General features: G+C 38.3%; 1 protein-coding gene across 1 annotated transcript in view; it reads left to right on the top strand.

Annotated features, from left to right (window-relative positions):
- The window catches only part of LOC140937683 (uncharacterized), a 29,341-nt gene that overhangs the window by 2,923 nt on the left and 14,245 nt on the right, over nucleotides 1-12,173 (top strand). Inside the window, exons 3-5 of the mRNA XM_073387246.1 lie at nucleotides 913-1,023; nucleotides 2,929-3,035; nucleotides 3,757-3,851. Coding sequence (XP_073243347.1) covers nucleotides 913-1,023; nucleotides 2,929-3,035; nucleotides 3,757-3,851 — 313 coding nt within the window. The remainder of the gene's footprint in view (nucleotides 1-912; nucleotides 1,024-2,928; nucleotides 3,036-3,756; nucleotides 3,852-12,173) is intronic.

Below are 12,173 nucleotides of genomic sequence, written 5' to 3'. Positions count from 1 at the left end.
ATGATCCGAAATTTGCTGTGGTCTACTAAGATGTTCCAAACAATATTCGATCAGTACATTATTAATGGAAAGGCCATGAGAAGTGGTTAGTGATAATGTGTTTTTCTCTTATCATGTAATTATCCCAAGTAATTTTCAAGGAGGCTGTTTATATAGTACTAGAATGACTTTCATGAGTTTCGTTCCAGAATGAAGTTCACAATGAAATACCATAAAATTCTAAAAATAAGCCCCGGGGCTTATATTTTTCAAAGGTCCTTTCTGAGGGGATTATATTTGGAGGGGCTTATCTACGGAGCTATGGAGGAAAATTTGCCTTTCAAATCAATAGGGCTAGCCTTATAGTTGGAAGTAAATATACCGTTTTTGCTTTGTTTTTCTTTGTATATGAGGGAAATTTTCCAAGTACAGGCCCCCGGGGGGCTTATATTTGAAGGGGCGATTTAACGGAGGGTTCTTTGCGTTACTGGTCTTGGGGGCTTATATATGGAGGGGCTTATATATGGAAAGGCTTATTTTCGGAATTTTGTGGTAGACCAATTCAGCCTAAGGCATTCTGGCTTGCACGGTTTTCGGGCCAGATCACATACACATGGGCCACTTGCCCCAAACTACTCAATTTGCTATTTCCAATCTGGAGCAAAGCTTTTTTTCAGTTTACATTATTGATACTGGGGTAAAATTTCACACCAGGATGAGAATTTAATTCTGATTGAAAGCAGGAATGAACTTGTTCCAGAATTAAAGTCATTATGGTATCATGTGAATAGCCTCTAAGAAAATGTATGAAGATTAATCTGGAGAATTTGCATTTGGATATTGGGGTCCGCATAATACAGTAGATTTTTTTCTAATCATTCCAACCAGAGTAGCCTCATGCAAATATTAATACTATCATTATTGTATTTCAAGGCACTTCTCGGAAGAAGAAACGACAAACCTACAGACAGATACTCTAGGCTGGATAAAGAAATTGAAAACTCAAATCAGTCTTTTATAACAGACCAACAGCAGCAGCAAGAGGTAGTACTACACTTTCATAACCATGGCCAAGTGAGCTCAGTTGGATAAGCGCCAATCTACTGAGTAGTATCTAATAGTCTAGATTAGCCCTGACCATACTTCCAACCAAACTGCTAATTCATGGCGGCTCTGATTAAGGCTATATGTTCTCACTATACCGGATACATGTAGCTTTTGTGTTTGCACAAAAATCATACCATACAGGGTTTCTTTTCACACATAAGAATGGTGATTTTGTCGTGATTTCTGTAACAAAGCTGCACTGATCTCAAAAATGGAGCATTACAAATTGGATAGGTTCTATGCTACACTTTGGTGCAGTGTGAACAAGTATTCTGAGCATAGCGGAAGTGAATAAGACTAGTATGAAAAACAACCGGAACCCACTGAGATGGAAGCAAATATCCAGGAGTGAGGACTGGGATTTAGTTCATCAAACTGTCTCAGCCAAGTGCTCCAGCACAATGTTCAATGTGTTTAAACAACTTGTTCCAGTTTTGTGCCATCACTGTTCATTCTATACAAGAGAGCTTTTTGAGTTGGTGTGAAAAGCTATCCGCTAGAGTGTGAAAATAGCCTTAGACCTTGACTCACAGTTACAGGTGATCACATCATTGGGTGGTTAGCCATTGGCCTTTTCTTCTTAATGTGAAATGCAACAGCACCCACACTTCCATGGTGTGGCTTATCTTCTTATTGGTTGTTTAAGAAAGGAACTGTCTCTGTCCCACAGTAATTAGCACAAGCTGTTGAGGTGCCCCTGCCATATCTGGCAAAGTTACCAGGGTTACAAAGTTTAGTAAGATTCACTACCTGTCTCTGTTAGAATGTTTAAAGTTAGTCATTGCTGATCCTAGTGTAAGTCCTCTATTCAGGACCCCTCTCCAATGGAACTGCTTCAGGACTATTTAAGGCTCTTCCTTTTAAAACCACTTTTTTTTCCTTTGCACCAAATTTATTACTGCAATCTGAGACAGAGAGAGGCTACAAAAAGGCCTGAGTTGGTACAAATAGTTGTGGTGAGTCCTGGGACTCATCTTGTGAAAAATCACGAGTCCCTGTCCAAAACCATTGAGTGCCAGTTCAAAATACAATGTGTCCCAGGGTCTTTTGTAACCACACAGTTAATCTGAAGACAGACTCCAAACTCTGTATTACAGTTTACTGAAATAAAAATATACTCCTTCTATTGTAAAGCACAACAAAGACTAAAAGAAATAAGGGTCGTTTAACAACAGCCACAGTAACAGCCACAGAAATCACACAAACAGGATACATTGTGTATTCTACAAAAACCATCTTCAGATCAATCAATCCATCTTTGCGTCCGGCGGGATGCATTCCACAAATTATTTTGCATCTTTGGGGATTTTTATGCATCAGGGATCAGTGTTCTCCTTATCAAGTGGTAACTGATTAAATTTACCACTTGAAGCAACACTTCTTACAACCTGCAGTAGCCTGAAGGTTTACTAAAATTAAAGAAGTACTTTAAAAAAATACACAAGTTGTGATCCGATCCAATTCTCACTTGCCACAAGGAATGAATATACGTTCGGCTGATTTGCGGAAAATAGGTCTTGTAATGAGTGAATGACGTTTCAGAGAACTTAGCTCCTAAATTTCCCAGCAAGGGTGGGACCATGTTCTTCACTCCACTATCCCCCTGTCCCCAGGAAAGTGCACCTCTGGTGCATATTTTTTGCCTTACCGGCTATGAATGGTCCCTCACCTGCAGGGGCTGAGCTAAAACTTAGGCAGAACACTGCAGGGATGCAGGACGCAGAGGCAACAAAATACTGTTTCATCAGTATTATGTTGCTGTTTCGCCATGTCGCTTTGCATGTTACATAGAATGTTATTGTTATTAACAGATTATGTTGTTTTCTCTTGATTTGTTTTAAGTTAATGATACAAGCACAAGATGACCAATTGGATATGGTAGGGCATAGTGTTGGTGTGCTGAAGACAATGGGAAAGAGAATTGGTGACGAAATTGAAGAGCAAAATTTGTAAGTTCTTTTGCAAAGAAAGCAAATTGTTTGTTTGTTGGGTTATTTTTAGTGGGTATTGCTATGGAGTAAGTAAGAGTGAAGTGACTTCTTTCATACAATGGGAAATGAAAATAAAAAACAATTCAATAATTTAAAGGAGCCTAATTTGTGTAACTTACTATGTGCTCTTAGGAACTGTAGTTGTCTTAATTTGCCTTGTGGAGAATGCATTATGGTTTGCGGTTTCTCAGGGCCCAGTTGTTCGAAGGTCGATTAGAGCAAATCTTCTCAGTTTTTCTCAAAAGCATTTTTTGGATACTTTTCTCCTATCCTTTTAGAGCATCCAATCATCAAATTGTAGACAAAAAGAATTATTGTGAATTCACTTTTCAACCTTTTATATGCGTGAATTCAGTTAACTCAGCTTGAACAACCCGGCTCTGTTGTGTAAAAACTTCAAATGATTTTAAAGTTCAAAGGTTTTATATAGAGAATTTACAGACACTGTAACTGTATGAAAACCTTTCCTTTGAAATCAAACCCTACTTTTCTGTCACATAAAGCAAACCAAACAAGTGAATAAGTTGTTTTTCCAAGAACCATTTCCTGTGGCATTGCCGTTGTTCCTGAAGGGAGGTAGCTGCAAAAATCTACTAATAAGAAAACATTAACACTGAATAAGCTAAAACTGATATATTTTCAACTCAAGTCTTATGATAGTTTATCTGAATCTTTTTAGAATCTTAGACGATTTTGGACATGAATTAGAAATGACAGACTCGAAGTTGCAACAAACAGTTCTCAAAGTGGAAAAAGTTCTCAGACTGTCTGATGGTAGGAGACTTGTTTTTTGCTTTAATTCATTAAAACCTTTTTTGCTCATGACCACTCTTGTGCAACCACGACTTTTTGGAAATCAGTTTTTATTGTGTTATTGCTTTCCATCTTTTGACCAACCGGGGTCAGATGAGAAAACATGTTAAGTAGTTTCTTGACAGCATGAGGTGAAATGACAGTGAAATGAGCTGTAAACCAAGATCTTAGCCTGTTTATTTTAATCTGATCATGTTTACATGATAGGTGGGGTGACCCGCCCTGGTGGGTTGCCCTGTCTGCCAGACCGGGTAACGCTCACAACCGGGGTCAAATTTTCCCAACAGAACGTTTCAAGGTGGGGTAACCCGCCTCGCCGGGGTCGGATTCGTGTTACATCAATTTCTTTGCGTCATTAAAAGTGAAGCCCTCAGCACTGAACGGCTTGGAAACTAAAATTTGATAGCATTTTGTTTTGAATAAGGGTATGGGCATGATTTTCAGTTGAACATGCCTAGCGAGCGTAAAAATCGCATCCAGTCTGAGGATTAATGAGAGAGGGAAAATTTTATACATTTAGGCATGACAAAATTCAAGGGAACATTGGTACTTAGAAATAACATCTCATAGGCATGGAAAAAATGGGTTCATGCCCTCGCAGCCCAAAATTGACCCAGCTAAACTTAGGTCCCAGATCTCTCGCCGGGTTGATAATTCATTCCCAGTTTTTGCTCCTCTGGTTTGACATGCCGGGCATGCCGATGGTGAAGCCATTTGGTTTGGCATGCCCGGCATGCCAGGCAAGAAATTGGCATGCCCAGCGAGACTGATTTTGATTTTCGCTTCAGCATCATATCCTGCGAATCACATGTAATCGCCAAATATATCTTAAGGAGCTTGAAGTTACAGGTTTCATGCCTGGCAATAAATGCAGATCATAACAAAAAAAGTCATGTTTGTCACAATGTGTGTCACGGGATCGACTGGCAAAACTGAAGAGAGAAGCCTGGATTTATAAATAAAAAGCACAACAAAACAACATTATTCATGCATAAAATAGAATTCTTAACTTGCAATCAAAGATTAATCCTTTTATTTCAAACCGATACTGACATTTCTGGGTCCAGATTTAAATTTGATCGCGGAAAAGCGTCTTAAACAATAAGATAACAAATCTTCTCAGTATAAACTTATCCATGCTTAAGTTTTATCGCGTCGGAATGTTTCCCGGTCAACAGCATTAAAAGACTGGTGAAAATGAAGCTTACCAGGTCGTTCAAGTCAGTACGAGAGTACGAAGTTAATACTGCAAAGACGTTCTGATTTGGTGAATTTGGACTGCCTTCTCAGAGAGATTTTGCTTAGTTTTTCAGTGCGCTCCTTGTCGGCTATGCGAATCTCGCAAACTGTTTTACTCCTTGCTGACGATAGTCCTTTGAGCAACGTCATCTGCGTCATCCGAAGATACCCCGAGCACGCACGAAATCGGCCGAATTTCCGCAGAAGTGTTTTCGGATGACGAGGAATCTAGTTTGTTGTAGCGTGGCAGTTGTGGCGTCACGATGTCGTCATGTCTCTTCGCACTTGTTTGTCTTTTTTTTCTGCGGTGCATGGTTGAGATGTTGGTGAATGCTGGACAAGAAATGGATTCTGCGAGAGACTGTAAGTACAAATTTAGTATTAATTTGGTAAAGAAAAGGCCTGAATATCGAACAAAACCCGTGAATTAGCCTTTTGGCATTCAGTTTATCTTGCTGTTGAGCATGCCTAAGAACTCCGGCATAAGTGGTTGTCAACTCGTTCACTTCGGATTGTTTCTGTTTGTATGTCTTGTAATCTTCTTCTGCTGCTAAGAAGACTAGAGAAAACTTCAAAAATAAGAAACCAAAGCTAAAAAAAGTCAGGTCTAATTTTATAGCTCGAGTATAATAATTTTTGGCACCTACGGTCATATTTTTCCACTGTACTGGTAAAGTTACTTATTTTTGCTGCATAGTTTGACTGTTGTTTGAAAGACAATCAAACGGATATTACAATCACTTTTGGAGACAAAAAAAAATATCCGTAAATCAAATGTCAAAATCAGATTTGGATTTCGCTTTAAAAAAATGAACGTGCTTCGCGTGTCAATGCAAAGTTGTAAACAACTCAATATAAGCAGTCTGTGAATGTGCGTTTAGGTCCACAAAACTAATTTTTCTTTTGGACATCTCATCCAAGCAAAGACTTAAGGCTTACATTGCTTGTCTACGAGTGTACTACAAAATGCTTTGCTACAGTAAGCCTCTGAGAGGCGATTCTGGTAAATTTATAGGAAGCTAAAATGCAAATAATTCTAAGCTTAAACAACCTGGCTGGGTCCGACTTTTGAATTACAAAATGTTCACGTTTGCCGGCTCTACTTTAAATGAACATGGTTTTTGAAATGATTTTGTACTATTTTATACCGAAAATTATGATTGGGTTATAAAGCTTTTAAAACGGACGAAAACTAAGCTAATAAACATGCTCAATGTAAAAAACTAAGATTTAGTCGCTTTTTCAACTTTGCTTTGTGGGCCGAAAAATTTACTTTTACGCAAAAACAAAAGCAAACAATGAGGCTTTTATTCGACATATTTTCTGAGAATTTTATCTGATCAATTTAATGTCACTAGCATTGTTTTCATATAGGAATTTTCCTAATTATATGAGCTTTTAATTTAATAATTTTGATACTCTATAAACTTCTCATTTGATAGCCTCACTTTTTTATACACCGATTGAGAAACAAATTCGCTCTCGTTAAATCCTATTTTATGACCTATTTATTAGAACTCTAGGTAACATACAAAATGATGTAACCGGACAGGCTTTAAACCTTTGGTCCTAATTTATTTTTTCTTCGTAACCCCTAATCAGTTGACGGGCCGTGAGAGAATATCGCCACAAAAAGATACGAAAAAGTTTTCGCTGAGTTTCCTTTACATATTCCGGCTTTATATGGGTCTACACCTTGCCTGCTTGAAAATGAAACTGTTGTTGAATTAAGTGTCAGTCAAACTCGGTATGATCTTTACTTGCAAATCCAAATGCAAAGGTTTATTTCGCAGTAGAAAAGCGTGTAAACATCATCGAACAACGCAATGTAAATTGGCTAATGTGAAACCACGTTTCTTTCATTTTATTTACCATGTATTTATCTCAATTGCACACTCTTGTGAAATTAGCCTCAGACAATTAGTTGCGACCTTTAACAGACTCAACAAGCCAGTATGAAAATATGTTAAGAGAAGCTGAGCTCTACATGTTCTATTTCTTTTTTCCATATTGCCCTTGCATGTGTTAACATTCCATTTCTTTTTTGTTACAGGTAACTTCCAGACATGACTAGGAGATAATTACTTTTCTAGAGAGCAATTCTTTGATACTGTCAGTTAATACTGACTTACTTTGAGTTAAAGACAAAGAACACAGACACTGGTAATGACAGAAAAACATTAATCTCTGGCAAGCCTACAAAACAAGAAAGAGGAACTCAGACTCCTTATCAAAATGTGAAACAAGATAAAAACAGCTTTTCTAACGTAGGGAAAATTGCGTTAGAGAGATTTGTAATTGCAACGTTATATTCAAGCACATTGCATTGTCAAACATCATAATTTACTGAATAATGAACAGTGATTTTGGGGCTTAGCTCAGTTTGTAATGAACTTTGAAAGGTATTCTATAACCTTGTATTTTTAAAAGCTCTTATGGAACATACATGCATTTTATTATACAATGAAAATAGTCTCTGTCTCTCTTTTTACTGATTTCAGTCAATTCCATTTTATTCGCAATGTGAAGTGGGAATCCTATTAAAGACTCATTAAAAGGGGTGAGGAGTTTTTAGCATCCCCCAACAGGTCATCTCCACGATGACGCTGTTTTATTACTTCGGCAGAATCCCTCAGGGTTTTACTTTCTTTTGAAAATTAGAGCTTTTGTTATTTAAACTTCGCTGGGACAACCAAATCTATGAAAATGAAAGGAATAGCAATGACGTCATCGTGCAACCGTACATCAAAAGATAAGCACTGTGATCTGTTTAGTTTTTTGTTTTTTTTAGCCACGCTTAAAGTATCAGTAGATTCAAGGAATTATAACCTGTGCGTTGAGAGCATGCCAGAGACCGATTTTGGCATGCCCGGCATGACCCAGATTATGGCACGCCCGGCATTTGAGAGAATTTAGCATGCCGGGCATGTCAGAAAATTTGGCATGCCCGGCATGCCGGAGATTTTGCTGGGTATGAATTACTTATTACTAGAACCTAGGCTTCTCGCGGCCTGGGGGAGAAGGTCACAGAACCTCAAATTATGCTTACAGGGCATGCGAAATTCTGTTGCATGCCAATTTCAATGCAAAACCACTCTGGGGCCACCCCCTCTATTACCAGTGAGCAAATCATTGACGATAGGCATGGGAAAAATCCTTGCATGCTAACCAACATTGAAAACATAGCAGAAATGTCCTCAATTGCTGAGTCATGCCCTAGGGGAGGCTATAAGGTACAGAATTTCCTGACATGGACGAGGGAATTTTCCGTAAACAGCATGTGATCATGCCGGCTAGGACATATTGCCTCCGTATTGCCCCTTTTTACACCTAGCTAGGCTCATTTTTAGGTTCCATGGCCTGAAATGACGAAAAATTCATGCCCTAAATGTAAAAAGTCCAAAAACGTCCTCAAAATTTTAGTTTCCAAGCCGTTACTGAAAGGTCACAACAAAAGCAGCAACTGAGAGTAGAAGAGTGTTAAACGCGCAAAACACGTCTTTTGCTTGGATAAGCGGATTACCTCACCAACCTGGGGTCCCCCACCTCCATGTAATCTGGCCGTACGTTTGCTTAGCTTGGCTATCAGAAGCAGAAGTCATTTTGGTAAAATGGTAACTTAGACGGAGGCTATACATTTCAACCGTACTTTCTGTTTGTTCCATTGCAGATAAGAGGCAAACCTGTGTACTTGTGGCATTAATTGTAATCATGATCGTTGTTATAATTTTATTCGTAGCGTTATGATTGAAAAGGCATAAATGTTTAGGTATATTTATGTTCGCTTAAAATCGGGATCCATTTCCATTCAAAAGGGGCACTGATCGAGCAATGAAACTGAAACTGAGCTCTGAGCTCAAGGTTCAGTATTTAGGTTCCACTCCAATAAAGCAGAGGTTATTAGTTTTATTTCTTTTTCTTTTTCTGTCATTCTAATGGCGATAATATTGGACCTCTGATAACAAAAACAGACAAAAGTAATTGACACCCACCAGTGACGAGTACAAAGCCATGGCCTTTCGACCTTTTGACCGAAGCGTTAAAGTTCGAAACTCAACTTTTGGTTGGGTTCAAAATTTATTGCTTGTTACTGGCAACGTGCGCCCTTTTTAATCATTTTGAGAGGTAAGACTAAAAATTATTTCAGTATTTAATTGATACTTAGCATACAGTTTACATCTCTCTGGAGACATGATTTAACATTATTAATACATGTACAAACCGTAACAGTGGAAGTGTCACGTTAATATGTATACACCTGATTAAAAAAACGTCTTTTGAAAAGTATAAACAATATGAACCATAGGACCTAATGGATTTATGTGTAGTAATTTATTAGCATTGCAGATTTAAAGTTCTTTCCAGAAAAGTTTACGTTACTGAAGCTTTTCGCGTCGGTGCATTCCGAAGAAAGGTCAGACGATTCCCAGTTTTCTTAGTGATAAGCCCACAACCTCAAATGTGTAGCGCAGGACACATCAGAGATCTCTACAGTTAAACAGCGTAACCATCTTGGTAACGCACGCTTGAAAATCATAATATAGGACCTAAAAGCTGTCTTGGAAGACAAAAAAGACAACGGCATGCCTTAAACAAAGTACTCTAGGGATTTGCATCCGCACGAGCTCCTCGTAACAGTGTAAACTTTTTTGAAAGAACTTTGAATTTGCTTTGCTAATGAACATATGCCAATCAATCCTGGAAGCCTCATCAGTCATGTTTTACACTTTTTAAGTGACAACTTTTTTTCAATCATGTATACAAGGCTATGTTCACGCTATACCGGATAGATTTTGCGCGGGCATGAAAACCATACCGGATATTGCTTCTGTTCAGACATAACGGTTATTTTGGCGCGATTTTTGTGACGGAGCGAAGCTGCCTCACGCCGATCTCTAAAGTGGAGAGTCACATATAGAAAAGGTATTCACACCATAGCGGAAAGCTTTTGGTGACGGCATGAAAAGCTGTCCGCTATAGTATGAACATATCCTAAGAAGAACACTTCCGTAGCCATGATTTATGTGACAAAATTACCTTCAACTTAAAATTGGAAAATGTTAAAGAAATTCAGGGGTTTCAATAAACACCGACGCCCGAAGAAACTCGTCGGCTACTTCGCTCAGAGAAGTCGGCTACCTTTTTTTCTAGAAAGAAAAAGCAACTGGTGGGAATAAACGTAATTATGATGTTTTCATAAAGGCCCACTGGTTTATGCTTTAGTCATGTGAACGCTATATTTTAGTCATGTTTTCACAAGTTTTTGTATATGTTTACGCAGAATTTGTTTACGCTCGAAAGTGCGTAAATTATCTAGTTTTTATTATTTGTTCAGGAATTGATTGTGTGGCGGATAGTTCGAAAGTTGAATGAAAGCTATATTTTCTTGAATGAAAAACACGCTCTTTTGTCCTCAGTTTAGTCCCCAGCACGCTGGAAATCGCAGTTTAGGGCTTTAAAATTTCGAAATTTTGTTGGGAAGCACGTCCCCAGACCACCTTAGAAAAAGAAGATTACTGGCCCCGTGCTGATAGCCTGCGAGCAAGCTCTCCTATTGGGCGAGCGAAGCAAGCCGCGAGAGAACGCGCTCGCGCGTGTTCTCGCGCGTTTGCTTTTCACGATATTCCCCGAATGGAGAGCTTGCCCGCAGGCTACCGTTCTGATACAGTCGGTTACTCTATTCAACCCTGCTGGCTACTTCAATTTTTATTGAAACCCCTGCTATCACGCCATGTTGTTTTAAGCCAAATCTAAAATGTGTGGTTTGACACACACCGGCGTTTAAGTAAAATTCTTAGGACAAAAAGTATGACGTTGCAAAGTACTTTTAATCGTGTGAATAAAAAGTTTTATTTCCGAAAATCGCAGTGATTTGTTGATGGTGAGAGTTGATAAGTTGAAATTGCTGTTTTATTGCAGATTAACTTGTTTGTATGTATTTAATTGATTGATTGTTGAGTTTGTTAAGAACTTTTGTGGAATATGTGAAGTATATACGAGCTTGAGAAATCGGTAAATTAACGATCACCCACTCATCACGTAGACTAGTCGCGGGTAGTTTTGAACTTAACCGTCACGCACTTGACTTGGGGCAGTTTATTTCCAATGGAGAATATTAGTATACAAATTGAACTAGTCGATTTGATTTCGAAGTAGTTTTAGAAATTTGGATTTATTTTTTGGTAGTGGACGTTTTCATCGATGTTTCCTTGGTACGTATTGTAGTTTCGCAAGGCTTCTATTTATGCCGCCTTGTATTGCCTTCAATTGAGGATGATTCCTTGAAATTACTGCATAATTGCGTAGACATCATTGAAATTTTCACTTAACATTAAATAATTACTGTTTTCTTCGTATTACTGTTGAGTACGTGAAGTTAATGTTGTGCCCGTTGCAGGACGGTGCAAGCTCAGCTACCCAACAGTAAACGTCACCAGACTGGAGACCGCCCCTTCTCCCTCCCCCCTCCTCCCCTAACGCAACCATCTTGTAAAATGTTTCTTTTTAAACAGGTTAACACAAAACCTTCAATTGATTCACGAGTTGGCTCATAGAGCCCTTTGATGTTTATTGTTAAACGCCAATTATGAGTCCTTATTCGCTGTTGAACTTGTCTAGAAATTACTTGTGAATGGCAAAATCACGGCTTCGTGTCAAACAAATGTCTCCGAAGCATAACATCAGATGTTACAAACAACAAAAATGAACTTTGAAAAACTGTTAGGTTAACAAGTTTTCAAAATCACAATTACCATCCGTGCCTCCGCCTTTTTGTAATTGCTTTGTTATTTATGCCTTCTTTTAACCTTTTGGTTGGTTATTAGTGTGTTTACTTTGTGACATTCTTACTGTTTTGAATTTAACTATAAAAGTTTCGTGACAGAGCACCTTCAATTGTAGCCTCATCAAAGTTTGTAAACAAAGATTCCGTGCTTTCCTTGTTAGTCATATTTTCAATTATAAAGATACGACGACATTTTGAAACTGATTCATAAGACGATTCTGATACACAAATGAGCATTTGACATTGTATAAGCATTTTCA

The sequence above is a fragment of the Porites lutea genome, chromosome 5 (assembly GCF_958299795.1).
Source record: "Porites lutea chromosome 5, jaPorLute2.1, whole genome shotgun sequence".
Lineage (NCBI taxonomy): Eukaryota > Metazoa > Cnidaria > Anthozoa > Scleractinia > Poritidae > Porites > Porites lutea.
The sequence above is the reverse complement of the archived record's forward strand: the minus strand, read 5'-3'. Positions and strand labels throughout refer to the sequence as shown.